The 25,454-nt window shown below is 63.5% G+C and overlaps 1 protein-coding gene across 1 annotated transcript in view; it reads left to right on the top strand.

Annotated features, from left to right (window-relative positions):
- The window catches only part of KIF26B (kinesin family member 26B), a 468,194-nt gene that overhangs the window by 436,738 nt on the left and 6,002 nt on the right, over positions 1–25,454 (top strand). The window contains exons 11-14 of the mRNA XM_058309397.2: positions 4,827–4,989; positions 6,386–9,320; positions 18,734–18,936; positions 19,226–19,376. Of these exons, the coding sequence (XP_058165380.1) occupies positions 4,827–4,989; positions 6,386–9,320; positions 18,734–18,936; positions 19,226–19,376 (3,452 nt within the window). The remainder of the gene's footprint in view (positions 1–4,826; positions 4,990–6,385; positions 9,321–18,733; positions 18,937–19,225; positions 19,377–25,454) is intronic.

Below are 25,454 nucleotides of genomic sequence, written 5' to 3'. Positions count from 1 at the left end.
CAAAGGTATGACTAGCCGTAAAACATTCAGGAGAATGGGGTCATCAGGTCTCTTAAAATAAACCTAAGGAAAGTGATTTTCCCCGGCGGATGCATGCGTTTCAACCTGCCCCAAGTCAACAGTGACAGAGAGAAAGGCCTGCTGGGACCTAGAAGACAGAGGGGCCCAGGGCTGTGCGCCCCCGTGGCTGGCTCGTCTGCCCTTTGCACGCACTTTCTTGTGGACGGGGAGAGCTGCACAGATGCCGTCTGCTCTAGCCAAGGGCACTGCTGTCTTGGAGCCTGCTTCCCAGCATTTGGGCTGGCCTCAGGGCCACAGGTGACCCTGCAGGGGACAAAAGAGAAGGCTGTTTCTAGACCAACCAGACGTGAAGAGGAAGGAGGCAGGGGCAGTGGGAGAGGGCGTCGGGGCGATTTGGGTAGCCCCAAATACTTCAAAGCCATCGTTTTATCTACCTCTCGTCTGGCTGGCTGTCCCTTCCGTTCTTCTCCTCGGTCCACTCTCCTCCTGGGGCCATGAGAGGAGGCAGGGGCCTGGGACGTGGGGCCAGCGGGGGGAGGTCAGCAAGCTTGGTCGCGGGCAGCTCATGCCCACCATTTCAAACTCCCCATCGGTTTTGTCAGTTTACACCTGAAGCGGGTAGAGAGTCGAGGGGGTGGGTACTGGAATGCAGTGTAGGTCCCGTATCATAGCCGCGGGAGCCAGAATGATGCCCGGGTTCTCTTGTATTTGAATATTAGTCTTCTTGAACCTTGGACCCATATCAGAATTCGGCATGTGGTTTCCAATCTTGAACACAGTGGAGTATTGCTTAAACACACACGCACACGCTTCTCTCCCTTTTCCAAGAATGTGAGTGTATGATTTACACACCTGCTCCCACCGCCCACGGGAACCTTTCTCTTGCGAATAGCTCTGGAACTTACTTCGTTTTCTGGATTAACCTAAGCGTCTTTCTTGAATGTTTCATTAAGCATTGACTGAGAGCCCCGGCCTCACGGTGCTTTATTCCGTGATCCCGGCGTTGTCCTGAAGGAGGCACGTGTATGAAAGCCGAGCCGTCCCCGGGATAGGATGGCGCTCGAGTTCTCTCTCCACAGGAAGCAGGGCGCAGAGCAGTCCTGTGGCTGGACTGGAACTCTGCTCCTCCCACTCCGCCGAGCGGCGTGGCCGCAGCCGCCCTCCTTTCTGCCTCCAGAGCCTCTCCCCCCAGTTGGGAAAGAAGTGTGTCTGCGGGCTGCTCGGGAAAGGACAGGCTGGTTCTTGTGACACCGCCGGGCCGGCGCGGGGCTTGAACAGGGGGTCTCCTCGGGGCGCAGCGCTCCCAGGTGGGAGCTTCCCCCCGAGGTCGCAACGCGCTGCGAGTGGGGCTGCCCCCGCTGGCGCTGCGGGGCGCGGACGCGTTGGAGACCCGGCAGACGTCCCCTGTGCCTCCCGGGGCGCCGCCAGGCAGGAGAGGGCCGCGCTCGCCCGCAGAGGCCCGGGCGGCCCCAGCAGCGGGGGGGGGCGGCCCTGCGGCCTCAAGCGTCTTTCCAGCGCGTGTCGGGCCCGAGGCTTGTTCTGTTGCCGATTCCCTCCATCGGGCGAATGCCTGTCCCTACGTCTGTCTCCCTCACTGGACAACAGTCTGCGGAGCCTGTTTCCACAGTCTCTTTCCGGCACTTTCTGAGCACCTGCCCGGGGTCTCAGGGCCAGAACTCAGTGGCCGCTCCTCGAATGGGCAGCTGCGCAGCCGGATGAGGGAACGCACCCAGGGACGGGGCACAGCCTCCAGCCCCGTGGAAGGACAGCTCTGCCTCCGTGAAGCTCGGAGCTGCTGCGGGTGCCAGCGGTGGCCGTGGCCTGAGCTCTGGCGAGTCCTAAGCAGCTGCTCCTCTCGGCCTGTTTCCAAGGCGCTGGCGTGAATCTTCCGCGTGAAGCCTCTGCACTGAAAGGGGCAGCCGGGACAGCAGCGGTCAAGTTAGAAAGACACTGTTGGCTGGTCAGGAAGTAGAGCCCCTCGAGTCTCTGGCTGACGGTCCTTGGCTCAGTGCCAGGTGGCACCGCGTTGTGTCACTGCTCTAGAGTCAGGAAACGCTTTCTCTAAAGGACCAGATAGTGAATATTTTTGGCTTCGCAGGCCGTAGCGTGTCTGCCACAACTACTCGACTCTGCTGTTGTACAAAAGCAGCCACAGACAATACAAGGTGCGAGCGTGTGCCAATAAAACTTTATTTACAAAAGCAGCCAGGGGGCCATCATTTGTGAGCCCCTGTTCTAGAGTACTACATGCTCTTGCATGTTTTAAAACAATTATTATTAATTAAAATGTGTTCATCGTCCCATTCTTTTGCTGTCCTCTTACCATGTCTAATAAATGCGTTGATGTTTTTCCAGAAATCATGTTTTAAAGTGCGTGGTAGGGCTGGGGAGGTGGGATGTGCTACCCGGGGGGCTCCCCAGACCCCAGCCAGCCGTCCCTCCCCCAGGGGCCTCCCCCACGGGCCCGGGCCTCTCCCTCCCCGGTCAGTCCTGGCTCAGGGCCTCAGCCAGGCCGGCAGCCCTGCACCGTGCGCGGCTCGCCCTCTTCCCGGGTCTTGGTGCAGGGGGGCGGCCGAGTTTGTGCTGACCGTTCCCCCAGCGGCTCTCCTGGACCTTCGCGTTGTCTTCGCATTGGCTAGGCTCCGGTTTCAGCCTGCAGTGCCCCTGGGTTCCTTTGTGCCCCTACCTTAATCGCCTTCGTTCCAAGTTACAGGATCAGCCCGAGGTCGAGAGAGCCAAGGCTTTTTGTCTACCTTTTCCACTCCCATAAAGATCCGTTTTAGGGGCTAGGAAGGCTTGCATGAGTCTTGCCAGCAGTTTTACGGGCTGTCATCAAGGAGCGCTAAAATGCTGGTTGCCAAGCAACACACATGTCATGGCTTCTCCAACAGTGTGGATTTTTTAAAAAACACATTTGTCCGTGCGATGGACTCATGGGTGAGTGACGATGTAGAAATACTCAGGGCAAACAGCAGCATTTCAAGCTTGTATTCCGCCTTGGGGATCCTCTCCCGAGGACACGGACAGGGTCCCGCCCGCGTGGAGGAACCCGGGATGCGTGCCGTCTGGGGTGCAGCCGAGCTCTCGTTAGGAAGGCCGCAGCACCCCTCACAACCTGGCCCTCGTGCAGCCCATCTCCCGCTTCCCGTTTTGGAAACAAAGTCCGAGGCTCCGCAGCCGTGGCGTCTCCACGGAGACCGCCAGCCCCAAACCCTCGTGCCCTGCCTAGCCCCTCCGCCCACCGCCCTCGCCGCTGATTTCCTTTCTCACTAGGGAAGTTCATTCAGGAAGTAGAGCTCCCACCCGGCTAGGACCCCCTTGCGTTGGTGAGGGACTCGTGTCACGGCTGATGAAAGAGCAGTTGGGTGATTGTGCTACTCCCGTCCCTTGCGTGTAGGGCTCAATGTGTTGTGCTTTTTAAGATTTTTAAGTTAGTAACACAGACGCAACCTGAAATCTCCCCTTTTAACCATATTCAAATCTACGATTCACTGCCGCCAGCCAGCAGCAAGCTGTATGGTCAGACCCAAACAGGACTCCAGCCCCGGCTCCCACCCCGCCCCACCCCATCCCCGGGAGGGAGCCGCATCCTAGCTTCTGACCGCACGAGGGCACTTCTCTAAGGATTTCTACCAGACGCCACCACTGAGTGGGCTCCAGGGGCAGCCCTGATGCATTTCTCATTGCTCTGGATCGGAGCCAGCTGAGCCCGGCGTCCCCAGACTGATGCCTTAATTGGTCCCAGATGGAAGGGAAAACTGTTGCCCTGATGCGGGTCGTTGCAGACGTGCTCTCGCCGTCCCCGTGCTCTAATGTGGCTGGCGGTGACCGCCGTCTCAGAGTCAGGGTCGGACGGTCCCTCCGGGGAGCTCTGCGGGGCGGGAGGTGGCCGTTCACTGGGGCTGCTCAACGCCTGGTGGGCGTCTCCCAGCATCGTCCACGCAGCGTGGAGACTCGAGCACAGGGGGCCCCGGCCGCAGGGCCAGAGAGGAAGTGGCCTTTGGCAGCAGGTGAGAGGACCTGTGTGATGAGGACGGGAGCAGAGCCTTTTAAAAGCAAGGCAGGAAGATGTGGGACAAGGAAGGGATGGGACAGACAGAGCCATCCCCATGGGTCAAGTTCCTAAAGAACCTAGAGGCGCCATTTGTAGCCTCCTGGACCCCATCGCCGTGGGTTGTGGTACCTGTGAGGTCCCTAGAGGAGGCCTTTCTAGAAGGTTCTGCCTCTGTTGCTGACCGAGTGCTTGGGCCTGGGTATGCGGATGCCTCATCCTTCATTGCAGGGCAGTTTAAGAGCTAATGAGATAAGAATCAAGGAGCCAAAGTCAGTGAGGCAATGACATCAAGCATTCCAACGCCTCGGAAGCAAGTTCTGCTCGTACTGCAAACCTACAATACAAGTGCTTGGTTGGTTCTGTGCACTCACAGCTTCTCAAACAAACTTCTTTTAAGTTCATGGTTGGGGACTGCTTTTTGTCGCAGTGGTACAAGTGTACAGAGACGCCTGCAGAAAGGCCGTCGGGGCAGCTAGAAGCCGACAGACGCTGAACCGCCGGTCAGGGCCTCCCCCCGCTCCCCCCTCCGGGTGCCATTCCCGGGCCTCGTGGGTGCCGCAGCCAGGACGGGTGCCAAGGGAGGGGTCTGCGTGAATCCCCTCCTCGGGCTTAGCCCTTGCTCAGCTGCCAGCTAGAGAGAGCCTGTGCTGGGAAGGGCCGCTGACCCCGGGGAGGAGGCCGTTACTCGGGACGCCCGCCCGCGCCGGCCGGCACAGCACGCCAGGCCCTGAGGTCCGCCCGTGCCCCGCAGGGACAGCAAGCTCACCATGCTGCTGCGCGAGTCCCTGGGCAACGTGAACTGCCGCACCACCATGATCGCGCACGTCTCGGCAGCGGCCGGCAGCTACGCCGAGACGCTGTCCACCGTCCAGATCGCCGCCCGCGTCCTGCGGATGAAGAAGAAGAAGACGAAGGTGAGGGGGCCGCTGGGCGGGGCGGGGGCGCGGCCAGCGGGTCAGTGCCCGCCTCGGGCAGCCCGAGCAACGCACGCCTTCCCCGCAGCTCGTGCTCTCCACGGGCACCGGGCCGGCCCGAGGGGGCGCTTGCTGCTCTTCATTTTTACTTTTGAATTTTTTATATTTATTTTACTTATTTATATACAGTTTTCACAGGACTTTTTTTTTTTGGTTCTACAATCTCTTTTTTTTTTATGTTATATTCAAAAAACATAAAAAGTTCCCATATACCCCGCACACCCCCTCCCCCCACTCCTCCCACATCAACAACCTCTTTCATCATTGTGGCACATTCATTGCATTTGGTGAATTCCTTTTTGGAGCACTGCTGCACCACGTGGATAATGGTTTACAATGTAGTTTACACTCTTCCCCCAGTCTACCCAGTGGGCCGTGGTAGGACATACTATGTCCAGCATCTGTCCCTGCAGTACCACCCAGGGTAACTCCAAGTCCTGAAAATGCCCCCACATCATACCTCTTCTTCCCTCTCCCTGCCCTCAGCAGCTTCTATGGCCACTGTATCCACATCAATGCTACAGTTTCCTCCATTCCTCGTCACAGTATTTCCGTAGCAGAACACCAGCGAGTCCACTCTAGTCCACACTCTGTTCCTCCATCTGTGGACCCTGGGATGGTGACGTCCACTCCCCTCTATTCTTTAAATGCCCCACGCACGTGGCTACTTGAGAGGACGCACGCTGAGGGCCAGGAAAGGCCTGGTTTTGCTCTTGACTGTCAGTCTTGGAGGAGGGCAGCGCCTCCCTCTCTGACGTCAAGAAGCTTCACTCCCTGCTCAGAGGCGTCGCTCCCGCTGCGTCTCCGGGAGGCGCTTTCCCTCCGCTGGGTTTCACCGGGTGAATTCAGTGGTTCCTGGCAGGTGCTGACCGTCCGCTAGGACCCACGGGCACCTTTTCTCCTGCAGAGGCAAAGCCGGACTGCGGTAGCCTAGCAGGAATGCTGGGAAGCAGTCCTGACTCGGGCCACCGGTTCCACGATCAGTGGGTGGTACGTGGCACTCTTTTTCTTCCGTTTTGTCTCTGTTTGGTACACAACAGGGCTTTCCAACCAGAGCTCCGTGCCACAGGCTTCCAGGGGCTTGGATGTGCCAAGCCGGTGGTCTGCTCAGCCCACGAGGGTCCAGTGGACCGTGCTCACGGGCAGCCCCTCTGTTTCCCAGCACGCCGTACGGGGACGCTGTACATCCCCTGTATGCGGAGTGCGGATGTGGGGAGCGGCTCTGGGCGTGGCTGCGCTGTGGCACCCCAGAAGGGTGGCCCGGGAGCCAGACGCCACAGTGGCTTTCCGTAGCCCCCCACCGGCCGCAGGTTAACTGCTGCCCTCTCGCTCACAGCACACGTCCAGCTCCTCGGGGGGAGAGAGCTCCTGCGAAGAGGGCCGGATGCGCAGGCCCACCCAGCTGCGACCGTTCCACGCCAGGAGCGCGGTGGACCCCGACTTCCCGCTCCCCCACCTGTCCAGCGACCCCGACTACTCGTCCAGCAGCGAGCAGTCGTGCGACACGGTCATCTACATTGGGCCCAACGGTGCGGCCCTCTCCGACAAGGAGCTCACCGACAACGAGGGGCCTCCCGACTTCGTCCCGATCGTGCCCGCCCTGCAGAAGGCCAGGCCCGCTGGCCGGCTGGCCGAGACGGGCGAGCCTGCGGCCGGCGCGGCCGAGCGGGACTGCCTCAAGTGCAACACATTCGCGGAGCTGCAGGAGCGGCTCGACTGCATCGACGGCAGCGAAGAGCCCAGCCCGTTCCCTTTCGAAGAGCTGTCCGCGCCCTCGGGGGCAGAGCAGGTGGGCAAGGGCACGGCAGGGGCCGACAAGGAGGAGGACAGGGACGGCGCCGGGAGGCCACGTGCCCCCTCGCCCAGCCCCACTGCGGCCCTCGCCCCCAGCCCCACCCCGGCCTCCCCCAGGAGCGTCCTGGGCGGCCAGCCCGGCCTGGCCCAGCTCACGCCGAGCCCCAGCCTGCGCGGCAGCCGGGAGAGCCTGGGCTCCTGCGGCCTCGGAGAGGGCAAGCCGCGGCCTGTGGGCTCGCCCCGACTGGGCGTCGCCAGCCTGGCCAAGGCCTCCGAGTACCGGCCCCCCGGCTCTCCTTCCCAGAGATGCAAAGTCTACACCCAGAAGGGGGTCCTGCCCTCCGCGCCCCCGCCGCCCTCCAGCCGGGACCCTCTGCAGCCCGAGGTGCGGACGCCCCCTGTCGGCATGAGCCCCCAGGTCCTGAAGAAGTCGGCGTCCGCCGGGAGCGGGGCCTTCGCGCAGGCCGCCCTGGACGCGGCTGGCTGGGCGGCCCCCGAGGCCGGGGGGGAGCTCCTGAGCGCCACAACGGTGACGCTGCAGCAGCCGCTGGAGCTCAACGGCGAGGACGAGCTGGTGTTCACCGTGGTGGAGGAGCTGACCATCAGCGGCGTCCTGGGCCGGCCGGCCAGCGCCGTCAGCTTCGGCAGCGACTGCTCCGTGCGGGCGCTGGCCTCGGGCTCGCGGCCCGTGAGCATCATCAGCAGCCTCAGTGAGGACCTAGAGCGCCACGCCGGCGCCGGCCCCGTCTCCGAGGTCAGCATCACGCAGTTCCTGCCGCTGCCGAGGCTGGGCCTGGACGCCAGGGCACGGGAGGCCCGGCGCCCCTCCTGGCTGGGCGAGGGCGGCGAGCGGGCGCACCACGGCTTCGTTGCCCAGGCGTGCTTCGGGCACGGGGAGGCGATGGCGGAAGCCGGGACCTCGGAGTGCGCCCAGGACCCGGCGCTGAGCTGCAGGCAGAAGCCCCCTGACGGCGTGCTCGTCCTGTCCGAGGGCAGCGGGGCAGCGCTGGACGAGGCCGCCGCGCTCCAGGGCTGCGCCGTCGCCCCCCTGGGCAAGGCCACGGTCACCATCTCCAACTCGGCCGGCCTGTGTGGCCGCGGTGGGTACGTCCCGATGACCACCAACATCACGCTCTACCCCTGCATTGCCGTCAGCGCCCTGGGCGTCCAGGAGGCCTCAGCGCCCGCTGCCAGCCCGGCCCCCACGTCAACCCGGCCCCAGGAGGACGGGGACGTCGGGGCGCAGAAGGAGACACGCTTCGAGGACCCCTGGCTGAGGCGGGAAGATGAGGTCGGGGCGGGCTGTGACGCGGGGGCCGGGACCCCGAAGCCGGAGGCCGGGCTGGAGCGGGACAGGAAGATGAGCCCCGGCGCCTCCCCTGTGGCCGACAGCTGCGGGCGCATCGTGGACGGGTGTGAGATGGCCGTGCCCACCCCAGCCACACAGGGCCCCCGCGGCGGCAGCCTGCCACGGGCCTTCCAGAAGGGCAGCAGGCAGGAGGCACTGGACGGCCTCCTCCACGGCGCCGCGGAGGGCAGCGCGCCGGGCCCCAAGGCCACCACCGAGAGGAAAGCCGCTTCCCCCAAGCACTGCGTCCTGGCTCGGCCCAAAGCGACGCCTCCCCTGCCCCCCGTCCGCAAGTCCAGCTTGGACCAGAAGAACCGGGCCAGCCCCCAGCACGGCGCGGCCAGCAGCCCCGGGGAGGCGGGCGGCAAGGCCAAGGACGCGGGCGGCAGCGGCAGGCTGTTCAGCGCCAAGCTGGAGCAGCTGGCCGCCAGGTCCGGCTCTCTGGGCCGCGCCGGCGCCGGCCACTACGCCTGCCTGTCGCTGGAGCGCGCCGAGAGCCTGTGCTCGGTGGGCGCCCGCGCGCCCGCGCCCCGGGACAGCACGGTGCCCCGCGCCGCCAGGCCCGCGCCGCCCGCCTCGCCACGCGCCGGCCCCGCGCGCGCCTCGGCCGTGGGCAGGCTGCTGCTGGGCAGCCCCCGGGCGCGCGGGCTGGCGGCCGCCGCCCGGCCCCTGAGCCTGTCCACCAAGTCGCTGCCGCAGGCCGGGCAGAGCGCGCCCGCCAGGCCGGCCGCCTGGGCCACGCAGTCGCTGAGCAGGACGCGGGGTCCGGGCGCGGCCGCCAGGCTGCCGCTGCGCGCGCTGCACGGGCGCGTGTCGGAGCTGCTGCGGGGCGCCGAGGCCGGGCCGCCCGCGCTGCCCTCGCCCTACAGCACCGTGACGCCGCCGCGCCGGCCGCAGCGCTGCAGCAGCGGCCACGGCAGCGACAACAGCAGCGTGCTGAGCGGCGAGCTGCCCCCCGCCATGGGCAAGACGGCGCTCTTCTACCACAGCGGCGGCAGCAGCGGCTACGAGAGCGTGGTGCGCGACAGCGAGGCCACCGGCAGCGCCTCCTCGGCGCACGACTCCACCAGCGAGCACGGCGCGGGGCGCTGCCGCGGCCTCAAGGCCCCGAAGAAGCGCGCGGGCGCAGGTGGGCCTCGGGGCGGGGCGCGCGGGGTGGGGGGCGGGGGACGCGCGCGGGTGGGGGGGGACGCGCGGGGGGGGGGGGGACGCGCGCCGGGGGGGGGGGTGCCTAGGCCGGCCGGCCCCTCCTCCATGGCCCCCCCCAGGCTTTATGTGCTCGAGGGCCGAGAACCCGGGGTCCCGGGCGAGGGTCTCCTGGGCGCGGCCTGGGCCTCTCAGGGGCAGGGGCGAAGGCCGGGAGGCCTGGGGTTGAAGGACCTGGCCTGATGGTCAGCGCCCGCACGCGGTGAGGCGGGGAGGGGAGGGAAGGGGAGGGGAGGGGAGGGGAACGGAAGGGGAAGGAGGAGAGGGGGAGCGTGGAGGAGAAGAGGGGCGGGGGCCGGGCGTCGCTCCTGTGCTCAGCAATCCCCCCTGCTCTTGGGCACCTCCGTGAAGGGGCTCCCCTGTGAAGGGGCTCCCCGTCCTCTCCGTAGAAACTTTTCTTCTTCCTGCCTTTGTTTTAAGTACTTTCCAGAATGAGAGAAGCCCGTGCAGAGACCCCCAGCCCGGCCCCCGGGCCTCGGCTCCCACCCTGCTGGTGCTGGCCCTCGCCGTGCCGTTCCCCCTGTCCATCTGTCTTTCTGTCCACCCTTCCTCCGTGGCTCCCCTTATATTTCCCAAGAACAAGGACGATCGCGCCTGCGGCTGCCGCGTCCAGTCAAGCCCGAGCGCTGACGGGAGGCTGGCCGTGCTGTCCCGGTTTCCATCTGTCCCAGCAGTTGCCTGAGCTCTGTCCCCCGCTTGCAGGACCCTGCCCCGCCCAGGAGCGCCCAGCGCCATCCCCATTTCTTTAATTATGGGCACAACCCTAGGGGGCTCCCCACCAGCTCCCCACCAGCTCCCCAGACAAACCCTGCCCACAGGACTCCCTCAGCCCCTCCCCAACCCCGCCCACCAAGCCCCCACCAAGCCCCGCCCTCTGAGCCCCAGCCCCTCCCCAACCCCGCCCACCGTGCCCCACCCTCTGAGCCCCAACCCCGCCCACCGAGCCCCCACCAAGCCCCGCCCTCTGAGCGCCCAGCCTCTCCCCAGCCCCGCCCACCGGGCCCCCACCAAGCCCCGCCCTCTGAGCCCCAGCCCCTCCCCAACCCCGCCCACTGAGCCCCGCCCTCTGAGCCCCCAGCCTCTCCCCAAACCCCCGCTCACCGAGCCCCACCCACTGAGCTCCCCCCAACCCCCGGCCCCGGACCCCCCCCAACAGATTTCCCACCCTGCCCCTGCCCCCTGAGCTCCCCCAGCCCCGCCCCCTGGCTGCGGCAGGGTTCTGGTATTTTCTTTGTAGTTACCCCGCGGCCTAAATTGAACCACTTTTCCGGGTGTGATACCAACTGAACTTGGATAAAGAACTTTTTTTTATTAAACAGTTTTCAGCAGAGCCCCCACGTGCAGTTCTGTGCCCTCGCGGCCTGTCCCCTGCCCCCCATAGCTCTGGCGCTCTTCCGTGGGACCCCGGGCTCTCCAAGCTCCTAGACCACCCCCCCACTCCCCCCCACAGGGTGAGATGCGCGTCCTTCTCGGGGCTGGGACGCAGACCCCAGTGGCCCCCTCTCCTGCACTCCAGCCAGTGCCTGCAGGCTCCTCCCCGGCCACGGGGCCTCCTTCTGCCCCCCCCACCCCAGGCCAGCATGCTCTGGAAGATTCCCACCCAGGGCAAGGGTTAGCGCACAAAACAGTCTCCCTCAAAGCAAAGGGCCCGCACAGCCCCACACCCTCACGCCCACCGCCCCCTCGCCCACCGCGCAGGCCACGGGACCCTGGCACGTGTGGGAATCCCCGTGGCTGCCGGAGCCCTGGAATTTTCACACGCGGGCAGCGTGTGCTGCGGTCTTTGCGACGCGTTGACGGGCGCCTGGTCAGGCCTGACCCTTGGGGACAAAGCCCCGGGCCTGGGAGCAAAGCCCCCATACACGACGGGTGGAAACGAGAGCCGGTCAGCGTGGCCCAGCAGTGTGGGCCCCAGGTGGGGCGTGGGGCGGATGGAACGAAGCCACAAGCCAGTTTACCTGCGCCTGAGCCATGGGAAATAAAACCTGGCCTTCCCTGATCTTGGCTGGTCAGACCTTGTGGTTGTACAAGACTCCGGTGTGGCCTTCAAAGTCCAGCTGGCCGCGACTCGCGGTGCGGCGACGCCACTGTAGCGCTCTGAAGTGCTCTCGTGTGCGGACGTAGCAATCCAGTTCTCTCTCTACCTATCTTTTCCCTTTTTCCAAGCCTTTCCTGGTTTGCTTGGGCTGCCACGCTGCAGGAAGCAGAAGGACGATGGCGAGAAAGCCCGTGTGTGCGCCGGGCTGGCTGGAGCGCGCACAGCAGGCCCTGCCGCCCGCCCGGGGGGCTCCCGCCGCGGTGCTGAGCCCTGGGGTCCTGGCAGGGCCAGGCGGCTGGAGGCGGGTCTTACAGCGCAGGCAGCGCTCCACCCTGGCGCCCGGCTGCCGTGGACCCAGGCTGCGTAACGATGTGGCGGGCGGCTTGCGCCTAGGGGCCTTGTCTCGCTGGCTCATGGTTATTCACAGGAGAAACGCGGCTGCCGGGCTTGCTCAGCTTCTGTCAAGCGCCGCTTCTTACGAGAAGCCTTAAAACGCCCTCAGGGAGAGCCTGGCTGGGGATGGCTGTACTGTGGCTGGAGACGGCGGGGCCGGCAGGGCAGACGAGCACTTAGCTTTTATCTGAGATGGCTTTTAAATTTGGAAAATGTGCCTGACTCCTTAGTAAAGACGAGCTCGCATGTGTTTCTGGGGAGAGGAGCTTGCGTCCTTGAAGTGCGGGTGGCAGCAGAGGAAAGCATCGCCGTAGCTCGTCCTCGGGGGTTCCCCGTTGACAGGGAGTGCACGGCGCCGGGGCCCGTCCAGTGGCGTGGCCGGTGCGGTGAGCAGAGCACCTTATGTCCGGCAGGAGGGGTCCTGAGCCGTGCGCCCTCCAGGCGTGACGGTCCCCCTGGGCCCAGTAGGAGTGGGCGTGTGCCCTCGGTGGCCCTGGGCCCAGAAGAGGGCCCTGGTGGCAGCCAGATGGCGCGGTCGGTGGGCCTTACGTTCAGTCGTTTCTTCTTCTGGGCCCCAGGACTTACCACGTTTCAGGATTGCGAGGAAGGGGCCTGCGGCGTCTCAGACAAGACCGCCGCGAGAAGTTTGTAGTATGTGAATTGGAGAGAAAAGTCGAAATGCGCGCAGCGCAGAGAACAGCGAGCCGAGGAGCAGTTCCACCCATGGCGCGGAGGCAGGTCGAGAAGTGTCAGAAGCCGGGATGGGGGCCTTAGGTCAGAGCCGGGGGATGGCCGCTGGGTGCAGCCTTGAGGGTGCCGAGCCTGGACAGGCCAGGGGAGCGGGACCGGGAGGCCCAAGAGTCACGTGGGGAAACTAGTGAGGTTCCCTCAAGACGGGAATTCTCTACGACGCAGCGAGACTAAGAAACGTGAGCCCCAGTCAGTTAGTCCTTGAACCTTCGGCAGCTGTAACAAGAATTTCTGGGGAGTCATCCTGGGTTCTCCAGGGCAGCCTCGGGTTCCCTTAGCAGGGGATTTTGTCGACCCACCCACACAGCTCTGCCAGCCTTCCGTAGTTCAGTGACACGAGCTCGCCAGTAGCCGATGGCCATGAGCGGAGTGATGACGGCCTGGCAGCATGTGCCCAAGTTGCCAGGAGGATAGAAATTGGGCAAGAGGTGGGCTGGGGCATGGTCGTGTCTGGCTAGTGCCCCCGCACCCCCAGACCGCACACGTCACGTGCCTCTCGCAGCCCAGCTTCTCCCGGCCGCCCTTCTGTGCTTGCTGATGTCATCCCCGTGGCTTGTTCCCGCCCTCCTCTTGGGCTGGCTGGGAAGTCTTAAATTCAGTCAGCGTTTGGGGTGGAAGGAGATTCGTTCTCTGCAGGCGGCCCGGTCGGGAGCCCCTGGGGTGGGGGCTGCCCAGGGAGAAGCCCACCCAGGGAGCGTGCTGGCTCAGGGCCGCACACAGCTTCCCGGACAGAAGCTCCCGGGGCCTGCTGGCCAGCCTCCACGGTCCCCGGCCAAGCCGGGGGGCTGGCCCTGGGCGTCCGTGATCTGTCGCTTCAGTGGCCGTGTGGTCCCAGAAACGAGCTCGCGTTTCTTTTCTCTGTATTTTTCACGCCTTGTCCTTTCGGTGCCCCGCTGTCCTGAGCACCGGATGCCGGGCCTCCCCTGCCCATGGGGCTGGCGACCCTGCCGGGTGCCGTGTGCGCAGCACCCAACGCCAGGGCGGCAGGGCTGTGCCCAGAGCGCTGCCCAGGAACTGGTGGTACCCTCCGAGGCCGAGGGGCCGCGGTCTGCTCGGCCCCACCAGCCGGCGCTCTGCTGGCTCTCACCGTTTTAACGTGTTCCGGGAACACAGGGCCACTAGCCTAGGGAAAACGCTTGGGGCGGATTGGAGATGGCCGGGCGCTTCGAAGAGAGCCAACCCAGCGACACCGGGAAGGGTGCAGGGTGGGCGGCTGCTCTGAACGCGTAGCCGGGGGCAAACGCTGACGCGCAGCGCCCTGAGACCCTGGGAAGCCGACGGGGCGGTGGGGTGTCCGGGCCCTGGTGAGGCCGGGGTCCTGGGCTGGAGGAGGAAGCCCAGCTCTGCCTCTTCCTGTCGCCACTTTGGGAACGGGCCCCCCGCTCTTAGCCCCCCAGGCCGACTGGCCGGCCCCCGCGCTCATCCAGACATGGAGCGGAGCCGGTTCCTGTGGGTCAGTAAGTCCAAAGCCCCCGGCCCAGCCCCTCCGGCGTCGAGCTGCCTGCAGTGTGGCATGGTGCGCCGTTTGCCCACTCACTGCGTGGCCCGGGCCTTGAGGCAGGACGCCGGAGGGGACGGGGAGGCAGCAGCGCGGCCCGCTGGATGGGGCAGGCTCCCGGGTGTGGGCATCCTGGCCTCTCAGGTCAGCGCAGCATTCTCGTCTCACTGTGCGCGTGGTCACTGGGTCAGTGACACTACAGGCAGGCCCCTCGGCGGGGCCACCACCGCTGCGAGAGCGGAGCGAGGCGCGGCCGCAAGGGCGAGGGCAGGGTGGGCAGCCTGCGCAGAAGGCGGGCGCTGGGGGTCCCTTCCCACCAGGGAGATCTCAAGCCAGCTGGCCCCACATGTGCCACAGAACTGCCCTGGCTCTCCGGATGCCCGCTCGGCGCCCCGTGGCCAGTGCTGGGCGGCGGTGAGGGAGGGATGTCGGGGGGGCAGTCCCAACCCGGTGGGCATCGCTCGGCTCATCCCAGGCTGGGGCGCGTCCCTGACCCACTGCAGCCTGCCAGGAGGGGGGTCGCCGGAGCCAGGAGGGGGTCCCTAGAGCCGGGAGGGGATCCTGGAGCCAGGAGGGGTTCCCAGAGCTGGGAGGGGTCACCGGCGGAGCCTGGTCCCCGCCGAGGCAGGAGGCGCCTGTGCCTGGAGCGTGCCCCGCGTGGGCATTCCAGGAGGCCCAGAAGGCGGGCCCAGCCCAGGCCTGCGGTCGCCCGGAAGGTGTGGCGGTGGCGCCGCCGCTTCTTGGGCCCGTGGCTCCCTTTGAACCGTCTTCCGGTCACTCGCTGTTTCCACCAGCCATGACCACACGCCCGCGTCTTCACCTGCGCCTCGTGGGAGAGGCAGGGGCTGTGCCTTGGGGTTAGCTCATTCGAGGGCGTGGCCGACTGGGAACAGGCTCCAGGCGCTGGGTGTGGGGCGGGGCCCTGACACTGGCACGCCCACCACGCGCTGCGTGTCCCGGGGGACCCGCGCCTGTGAGCTTTCGTTCCCATTGTGCCCAGGTGGCCTGCCTCCTCCGTCGGGGACGCCCTCCCATCTACCACGCCGCTTGGGGTGCAGATTGGCGGCCACGGGGTGGTCCTCGTTCCAGAGATTTCCCCTCCGATGGCCACCCGTCTGTGGGCACAGTGTCCGAGGTGGGCCCCAACTGCCCACCGCCATGGCCTCCTCCTGCGAGGTCCCTCTCGCTCATACCAGGGCTGGCCCGTGTGTCCACGTCGGATCGGAGGACTGGCCTCTGTCCTGGGCTGCACCACGCTTGGCCCACGAGGGGAGGCCCGAAGCCCCCCAGCCTAGGCGGGAGCTGGGACAGCCCTGCTGGCTAGACACCGCCTCCTGGACGCCCTCAGCGCCCAGGCCCCGGCCCGCGGGAGCACGAGAGGAAACGCGGGGTTAGGCCGCAAGGCGCGGGCTGCTGTGCTGGGCAGTGGGTCCCCTCATGCCTGCCCGCCGGGCCCAGCTCCACTCCCGCTTCTCAGGACAGACCCTGTATGCAGCCGCCCCAGGCGTGTGTGGGGACCTGCCCCCATGCTCCCGAGCCCCCTTCCAGGGGGGCGTGTGGAGGGGGGTTCCTCCGTGTTCCCAGGAAGGGAGAGGGGCTGAGGCCCGAGCTGTGGTCTGAGTGGGCCCCTGCCAAGCCTGGAGACAGGGCGTGACGGCCCCCATGGACGCACATAACCCGCAGGGGGAGGCTGCCCCGGGCACGTGCGCAGCCCGCAGGGGGAGGCCGCCCCGGGCATGTGCACAGCCTGTAGGGGGAGGCCGCCCCAGGCACGTGCAGCCTGCAGGGAAGGCCGCCCCGGGCACGCGCAGCCTGCAGGGAAGGCTGCCCCGGGCACATGCGCAGCCCACAGGGGAGGCCGTCCCGGGCACACACAGCTGCAGGGGGAGGCCGTCCCGGGCACACACAGCTGCAGGGGGAGGCCGCCCCGGGCTCTCCAGGACCAGCCGCCTTCGCGGGTTCTCGCGGCTCCCCGCCAGCCAGAAACCCCAGCAGTCCCGCCGACACAGACCCGCCAGCACCCCCTTGCTCCCCGCGTCCTTTTGGCCAGGTGCACAGGCCTGGGGCCCACACTGTGGCTCAGCACGCAGGGGGAGGAGCTGAGTAAGCGATGGCCTGGGCGGACCGCGCCTGCAGCAGTCCCCCAGAGCAGCTTCTGCCGGCCCGTGCATGGCGGGGGTCCCAGGGTGGGCACGAGACTGCCGGGGGCAGCGTCTCCTGCATGTCCCAGCACTGCGTGCTTTAACATGCCTGGTCGCACACGCGACCCTCGCGGTGGGGAATCGACTGCTATCGTGAGCTAAAGTCCCCCTAAACTACACCTGCGGAGCTCACCGACACCCCAAAAACCCGGTCGGGGGCATCTCCATTTGCCGTTAGCCTCCGCCGCACCTGCCGACGGCCGGCAGCCATTGCGCAGACCGAGGAGGGCTTGGCAGGACCTAACAGGGAGGCCGAGCGGGCGGGTGGCTCTTGCCGGGGCCTCCCACTGTGCCCAGGCGTCCGGGTCCCCTTCTGCAGGGGCCGCAGCGGAGGGGACAGCCGGGCACTGGCTGGCCCGGGTCCCCAGCTCGGTCAGCCGAGGCGCCCCGCCGTCGCCGCGCCGTTTCCGTTGTGAATGTCCTGGGCACGACACGGGCCCTGGCGTTGCTCCAGCGCTGCCGTCTTGTGAGTCAGTGCCCGCGGGTGTTGACAACCACGTGTGGGCGGCGTGCGTCCACCACAGCGTGAAGAGCTGGGCCGCGCAGGGCGAGCTCGAGGGGACGCCGAGGGCGCCCAGTGGGCCCCGGTCCAGAAGCGAGGCGGCTCCCTGGGCACAGGCCGTGGCTCGGCCTCCTGAGTGCCCGGGGTGAGCGGGAGCCCGGGCCCGCCCGGCCCACCCCGCGGCCGCGCTGCTCTTCCCGGGCCCGGCGGGGGCTCCTCCAGCCCCTCGGCGGCCGGCGCCGTGGGAAGGGAGCAGAGCACCGCGGTCCCGGGCTGTCCACGCGTGGGCAGGCTGCGCCGCCTCCGGGCTCGGCGGGGGGAACCTGCGGGGTCGGGGGACAGGGGAGGCGGAAGGCGGCACTCGGGCCTCGAACCCTCACCTCGTGCCCCCCGCCGCCTTCCTGTCGCGCAGCCTCCCTCCATGGCCTCGAGGCCGGCACGCCTGACCACGAAGGCCCCGAGCGGGCAGGCTGCAGAGCTCCCGCCCTCCTGCCGTTCCCACCAGCCCGGGTGGACAGGCTCCCCTCGTCCTCAGGAGCAGGAGCCCGGGGCCCCGAGCGCAGCCGGCAGAGGCCAGGCAGCCCCTGCTCCGGCCGAGTGGGCAGGGCTGCGCGTCTTCAGAGGCAGGGCCCGCCCTCGCTGGACAAACTAGAAAGACGCCCGGGTGCCGGCTCGGCAGCCCCCGGGAGCGCGGAGCCCAGGGACGGGCGCTGGACGCTGCTCAGGGCTAGGGCAGGCTGTGTCCAGGGGCCTCGGGGCCGGCCTCCAAGGGCGGCTGCGCTCCCTGGGCCTCCAGGCCCACCTGTCCCAGTGGCAGCCATCACCCTCCCCAAGGCCTCAGTGGGGCCCGCGGCCAGCACGCCACCTCCAGGACAAATCCCAGGTCACCTGCGAGTAGGGGGGACGGGCTCCTAGACGACGGGAAGGCACGGTCGTTCCGATGGCGCCGGGTTCCGTGTTCGCTCGAAGACAGCACGTGCTCTGGGGAGTTCGTGATGACTTAGTGAAGAGTGCCACCCCCGTGCAGGCTCCTTGAGGTCCTGTGCCTCAGTTTCCCCTTCTGTGGGAAATGCTGCAGGAGCCTCGGTCAGGCTGAGGTTTGTCGCAAGTGGAGGAAAACCCCAGAAAGCGACATGGAGATGCCTGTCTCCCGCGAGGCGCCTGTGGCCGATCGTGTCAAGGCCCCCGCATCTCCTGAAGGCGAGCGCGGAGCCCACCTAGCTGTGTGTCGTCCCTCGTGCGGCGCAGCCGTCGCTGCGTGATGAGCAAACGGACGGTGTTTTCTGGAACTCCCAGAGCCGCGGCCCCAGCGGCTGCACCTGCTCCCACGAGCAGCCCTTTAGTTTGCCGGCGTTGTCCGTATGGCTCGCCACCTGGGCCGCGGGTTTGGGGGTCGCGTGTGCTCCTTGTGGGTGAAAATGGCGGGGGCTGGGGCACGGGGGTCCCCGAGCCTCCAGAGGTGAAGCCTGAGTGCCGTTTGGGGCCTGGGCTGCCAAGGCGGGCAGTAGGCTGAGCGTGTCTGGGGTGCTCACACAACCCCCAGCCCTGCGCCGGGAGACAAGGACGCGGGCGGGGGGTGACGTGGTCGGGGGATGATGCGGGGGGGGCGACGTGGACGGGGGTGACGTGGGTGCGGGTGACGTGGGCGGGGGTGACAAGGGCAGAGGGTGATGCAGGCAGGGGATGATGACGGCAGGGGCTGATGCGGGCAGGGGTGAGGCGGGCGGGGGCGGATGCGGGCGGGGGCGACGCGGGCAGGGGCGACTTGGGCGGGGATGATGACAGCAGGGGCTGATGCAGGTGGGGGTGACACGGGCGGGGGGCAACTTGGGCGGAAGTGATGACAGCAGGGGCTGACGCGGGTAGGGGGTGACGTGGGTGGGAGGTGATGCGGGCAGCGGGTGACGCGGGCGGGGGATGACGCGGGCAGGGCTGACGCGCTCCCCCTCCGCAGGGTCGCAGCGGCGGCGGCTGGGCCCGGCCTCGTCCCTGGACGCCTCGTCGCCGGCCCGCAAGCCGGCCAGCAGCGCGGGGGGCCGCTGGGTGGACGGCCCCTTGCGGAGCGCCCCGAGGGGCCTGGCAGAGCCTTTTGAGATCAAGGTCTACGAAATCGACGACGTGGAGCGGCTGCAGCGGCGGCGAGGGCCCCGCGGCAAGGTGAGGCCGGCTCCCTCGGGCCCCGCGCAAGGCCGGGCCGCGGCCTGAGCGCCCAGAGGCGTCCCCAGGAGGCGCGCGCGGGAGGGAGGCCCGGGGGCTCCTCCAGCCTGGAGAGGCCTCTGCCCGGCCCCTCGGCTCACGGTCAAGGCTGCGGACCCACAGCCCCGGCAGGCGAGCCGGCCAGCTCCACAGGGCCCCGTGGTGCCCGCCGCCGCCCGGCCCGCGCAGTCGCCCCGACGCGGGGTGCGGCGGGGTCAGCGCCCCCTCCACCTTCTCCTCCCTCTTCCAGGAGGTCGTGTGCGTCAACGCCAAGCTGCGGCTGCTGGAGCACCGCCAGCAGAGGATCGCCGAGGTGCGGGCCAAGTACGAGTGGCTGAGGAAGGAGCTGGAGATGACCAAGCGCTACCTGATGCTGGACCCCGACAAATGGCTGAGCGAGTGTGAGTCGCGCGCGGGGGCCGGAGCGTCGCCGGCGTCTACCCAGAGCCAGGCCTCGGGTGTGGACCACCTCCGAATCCCGCTTCCCTCGGGTGGCGAGGGTCTCGTGGGGCGCGCAGCCCTCCGCCCGGGGCGAGGGAGGGGCGGGGCGGGGGACGCAGAGAGGTCACTTCTTATGCCTGAGCCCCCAGAACCCCAAAAACAGCCCCAGCCCAGCCCCGCGTGGCAGAAGGTCAGAGGCTGTGCTGCAGACGTGCTCCTGGCCACGGGCGCCCACCCGGCCGGAGGAGGGCTGAGCTCTCCACAGGGCCGGCCGTGTGGCCCCAGAAAAGCCACGCAGAGAACCCGGGGAGCCAGGAAAGCATTTTTGAAGGCACCAATAGCATTTACAGCGTTGTCTCCATTTAATAGAGAAAGCTGGGATGACGACAGTCACCATCTAGTAACAACTCAGGACAATCCTGCTTCTCTTTGAAAGACGGATTCAGTTGCCTCTTACTTCTTTGTTCCCGACCTTCCCACTTACCACAAAATAAAGCTCAAATCTGGTCCCAGATGTTACAGGGATATGGAAACCCATGCTGGAAAATTCAGTCTGTGCCGAAAATTATATTCCTGGCATTAAAATCCCTCCCGCCCCCCGCCGTGCCGGCCCTGCCCACTCTCCTCGGCGGCCCCTGCCCGCCCAGCCCCTGCTCTGTGCCCCCGTGTGGCCCTGTGGAGCGGGGGGCGCAGCAGGCGGAGGCTGGAGGCGTGGGCTGCGCTCTGAAGACGCCAGCTTTTAAATCCTGAGTAAACGATGCTGGGCGAAGAGAAAGGGCCGTGCCTGCTACTGAGAACCTGTGTCTCATGCGCTTCTTTACCAGGAGCTCGAGACAAGGACGTCTCCTGGGTTTTTGTGAGGATCAAAAAAAATAACATGTGGACGCAGCACTGTTGGCCATCGATGGCACCTTCTACCATTTTGAGTTGTAGCCTTTGAGGCTATGACCACGGCCGTCCAGCCCTGATTTGGAGACCGGCTTCCCACTTCCCAGCTGTCACACCTCGGGTGAAAGCTTAGCCTTTCTGAGCCTTGATTTCCACAGCTGTAAACTGAGGAAAATAATAGTGCCTCAGTCACTGCGTTGTTGAATGAGCTCCGATCGGCCAAGCGCTTATCGCCCTGCCTGACACATGATGCGATTACCTGGTAGTAACTACTATTACCCCGGAGTCCAGCTAAATCAGGGGTTCCTCACCAGGGGTCCACGGACCCCCAAGGGATCTGTGGAAAGATTTCAGTGGGTCCGTGAGCTTGAATTGAGAATTCAAGAAAACATTATTCTTGTGCGGACGAGTTGGTGCGGGTGTGATGTATTTTTTAAATAATCCGCAGTGTAGTGTGGACTTAGGAAGGGGCCCATGGTTTGCACCTGGCTGGCAGAGGGACACAAAAGGCTAAGACGCCCTGAACTAAATAGATGCTCTCAACAGGCGACATTTCCTGGGCCCCTGCTTGCACCCCTCTGAGTTAGGTCCGTCGTTGGAGACCTGGACGAGGAGAGGAGCTCTTCCTTCCCACGGTGTTTTATCAAAGGCGCGGGGGGCCCACGGGCCAGGGTCGAGTTCGTTCGCCGACGCTGGGCCTGCGTGAACGTGGCATCCGCTTCTCTCCCTCCTGGGGCTGCTCTCTTCCACCTCCAGGAATTCCCAGGCTCTTCTTCAAGATCCCGGGAGGCTGTCCGTTCAGGCATTCCCTTCGTTTCTACCATTTTCATTAAAATGCTGTTTTCTGAGAATTGTTTATGCCCAAGGCGGCTTGAAATTGTTTCCATTTTACCAAGGCCCTGTTCCCCTAAGATTGGAAGCAGCTTGTGCGTGTGCTCAGAGCTCCCAGGGAAGAGCCTTTGCTCCTGCCTCTGCAGGCCCGGGGACCCACGGAGGGGAGGCACCAGCGGCCGGGCGAAAGGCAGCTGAGGCGGTTCTTTAAGACAAATTGAAAGCAAGAGCGAGAACTCGGCGAGGCGCCCGGCCCCCCGTGTGGGTGGTAGCAGGGGCCCATGGGGTACTTTATTTTGATCTGCTTCCAAAGTGGTTGTGGTGTGGTGTTTTGGTTTTTTTGTCTTTTTTTTAGATTTATTTTATTTATTCCTCTCTCCTCCCCCCCCCCCCCCCCCCGCCCCAGTTGTCTGCTCTCTGTGTCCATTTGCCGTGTATTCTTCTGTGACCACTCGCATTATCCAGTGGCACGGGGACTCTTTGTCTCTTTTTGTTGCGTCATCTTGCTGCATCAGCTCCCGTCTGTGCAGCACCACTCCTGGGTGGGCTGCGCTTTTTGCATGCGGGGCGGCTCTCCTTGTGGGGCGCACTCTTTGGAAGTGGGGGACCCCTATGCAGGGACGCCCCTGCGTGACAGGGCACTCCTTGTGCACGTCAGCACTGCGCATGGGCCAGCTCACCACGGGCCAGGAGGCCCTGGGTTTGAACCCTGGACCCTCCGTATGGCAGGTGGACGCTCTATCAGTTGAGCCACGTCTGCTCCCTGGTGTTTAGTTTTTGAAATGTCGGCTTGGGAAGAACAGGGAGCCCTGGTTTCACCCCCGCTGGGGCCCTTTACCCCACGTGACCGAGCAGCACCTCACCTCCTAGACCTCAGGCCACTCATCTGTGCCAGGCGTCGGAGTCACCAGCAGCCCTTGTGTTCTCGAGCATGTGACGGTTTTCAGACCGCGCCCACGTTCGCGCCCCCTTTCCCTTCTCTCAGGCGGGCGGTACCTGACGCAGCTGCTGGGGCTGCTGTGGCCAGTGGCCACAGCCGAGGTCTCCCAGCCCTGGAGGCCAGAGGCCTGAAGTCAAGGGGCCGGCACACTGGGCTCCGGCCATGCTCGTGGCAGTCAGTGGCCTCGTCACCCTCTGCCCCCACAGCCGTCCTCTCTCGTTCTGCCTCCTCCTCACATGTCCAGCCTATTGGATGAGGACCCGCTCTTATCAGTCTGGGGCTTCACCTTGACCAGCGACGTCCTGAAGGAGCTCGTTTCCAGGCGGATCCCCGTCCGTGAGAGCAGAGCTGTGGCCCTGCTCCCCAGTTCTGGGGTCACATTCAGTCGTCTGCTAGGGCGGGAGTTTCTGTGCCCGTTTTCCTGGTCAAGGACGTGCACGTCTCCTGCTGTGACGCCCAGGGCTGCCCGCACCAGCCAGGCGCTGCTCTCCCACCCTCCCTGTACCGGCCCCTCGGCACCCCGTGCCCTGCCCGGACCCCACAGGACAAAGTAAGGCTCTGGGGCCAGGATGGGATTGTTCCAGAAACCTGCCCCTTAGCCGCTGGGAGAAGTCGTGGGGCCTCGGCACCAGGGGGACCTCAGCGTGTCCTCCGAGTGGGAGGAACCTACGTCTTCCTCTAGGTGTGGCATCGTCATGCTTCCCCCGTGGCCGGTGAGTGTGTGCAGCTGCACAGAGGCCAAGAGGCAGCGCCAGGCCCTCACCCGCTTGGAAGGGCAGATGCGTGAGGGTTACAGCGGGCCGGCCGAGAGGAGCACGGTAGCCCGAGCAGGCCGAGGTCCCAGGGCTGCTCGCCAGAGCCCAGAAGGAAGGGCTGCTCCCCACCCAGCTGGACGGCTGGTGGTTTTGTAGCTCGCAAAGAACGAGGGAGGCGTTAAATCTTTCTCAGATCTTAGGAAGGAAAGGGGTGGAGGTGGACGGAGACAGATATCTTACTGTTCCTCAGTATAGTCTCAATAAAAATTAAAATTTTTTATTAGACCAGTTTTAGGTTTACAGAAAAATCAGGGGAACATTACAGAGTTGCCATGTACCCCCACCCCAGGCAAGTTTTCTCTAGTCATAACATCTCGTATTAGCATGGCACCTTTGTTACAACTGAGGAAACAGTATTATAATTATAATAGCTATAGTCTGTATTTATAGTATTATAATTATAACAACTATAGTCTGTATAGTAAGTTTCACTCTTTGGAATATACAGGTAACTGTACAAGTACTTTTAAATTCTTTATTCTGGTAACATATATATACCCTAATTTCCCTTTTTAACCACTTTGAAGTAAACATTAAAATAGTGTTAATTACATTCACAGTGTTGTGCTCTTATCACTAGCATCTACTGCCAAAACCTTCCCGTCACCCCAAACAAATTCTGTACAAGTTAAGCTTTAACTCCCAAGTCCCCTCCCCATGCTGCCCCTGGACTGTATTCTAATTTGACTCAATCTGCATAAACTGGTTATTTCATAGAAGTGGAATCATAATAATTGTCCTTTGGTATCTGGCTTATTTCACTCAAAAAGATGCCTTCACGTTCCATCCTGGGTGTAGCATGACCAGAGCTTCATCACTTTTGACAGCTGCATGAGATTCAGTGTATAGACATGTATTTTGTGTACCCGTTCTTCCACTGATGGTCGCTTGGGTTGTTTCCACCTTTTGACAATGGTTAACGTCATTGTGCAAATACCTGTTCACGTCCCTGCCTTCAGTTCTTCTGAGCCTATAACCAGAAGTGGGATTACCAGGTGTTTTAGTTCGCTAAAAGCTCCCGCAAGCAACATACCAAAAATGGGTTGGCTTTTGCAGTGGGGGTTAATGGCTGACGCGTCCACTCCTGAGGCTGGGAAGTGTCCACACCAGGGCGTCATCAGGCGACGCTCTCCCCAAAGACCTGCTGCCAACGATAAGGCCCGTGGCGGCGTGTGCCAGGCTCTGCCTTCTCCAGGCTCCGCCGATGTCAGCTTCTTGCCGTCGAGGCTTTCTCTCTTAGCTTCTGTGAGCTAACTGAGCTCCTGTGCTCTCTCTCTGTGCCTCTGTGTGGATTTCTCTGTGTTTCTCTCTGTACTTGTCCCATTTGTAAAGGACGCACTACAGTGAGAGGAGTAAGACCCACCCGGGCCAAACAACAAGTGATCTAGTCTAAGGCCCTTAACTGAAGTGACCTATCCAAAAGTTCCCACCTACAGCAGGTTCACACTCGCAGGAATGGATTAGCTCTAAGGACGTAATTTTTTTATGGGGTCCATAAGAGCCTCAAACTACCTCAACAGGTCATACGATAATTCTATACCTAAGTATATGAAGAACTGACAAACTGTCTTCCACATGGCTGCCCCATTTTACATTGCAACCAACAGTGAACACGTTTCCTATTCCTCTGTTTGCTCACCAACAATTGTATTCAGGTTTTTTAATAGTAGCCATTCTTTTGAGTGTGAACTGTTATCTTATTGTGCTATTGATTTGCATTCCCCTAATAGCTTGTGATACTGAGCATCTTTAAATGTACAAGTTGACCATTTGTATATCTATGGAGAAAAATCTTTTCAAGTTCTTTGCCCATTTTTTAATCAGATTGCTTGGTTTTTTTGTTGTTGGGTTTTAGGAGTTCTTTATATATTCTGAATATTAAACCCATATTAGATATATGGTTTCTAAATATTTTCCCCCATTCTGTAGGATGTCTTTTCACTTTCTCGATAATGTCTTACACAAAAGTTTTAAATTTCGACAAAGTCCAATTTAACTATTTTTTTCTTTTTTCTCTTGCCCTTTTTTTTGGTATAAAGTCCAAGAAACCATGCCAGATACAAGGTCCTAAAGATGTTGCCCTATGTTTTTTCTAGGAGTTTTATAGTATCAGTTTTGTATTTAGGTCTTTGATCATTTTGCGTTAACTTTCGTATGGGCATTGAGATGTAGGGGTCCACATCCATTCTTTTGTATGTGATATCCAGTTTTCCTAGCTCCATTGGTTAAGGAGACTATCCTTGCCCTATTGAGTGAACTTGGCACTCTTGTTAAACATTAATTGGCCATAGATACAGATATGAGGGTTTATTTCTGAAGTTTCAGTTCGATTCCATGGGTCTTTATGTCTGTCCTTGTGCCAGTGGATCACTGCACTTCATATGTTTCAAAATCCGAAGACTGATTCCTCTGCCTTCATTCTTTAAGTTTGGCTATTCAGGGCTCCTTAACTTTCCATATGAATCTGATGACTGACTTTTCCATTTCTGCAAAAAAAGCTGTTGGAATTTCTATATGGTTTATGTTGAACCTGAAAATCGCTTTGGGTAGAACTGACATCCTAA

This window comes from Dasypus novemcinctus, chromosome 13, assembly GCF_030445035.2.
Source record: "Dasypus novemcinctus isolate mDasNov1 chromosome 13, mDasNov1.1.hap2, whole genome shotgun sequence".
NCBI classification, from domain to species: domain Eukaryota; kingdom Metazoa; phylum Chordata; class Mammalia; order Cingulata; family Dasypodidae; genus Dasypus; species Dasypus novemcinctus.
Note: the sequence above shows the minus strand (reverse complement) of the source record. Positions and strands in the feature narration are given on the sequence as shown.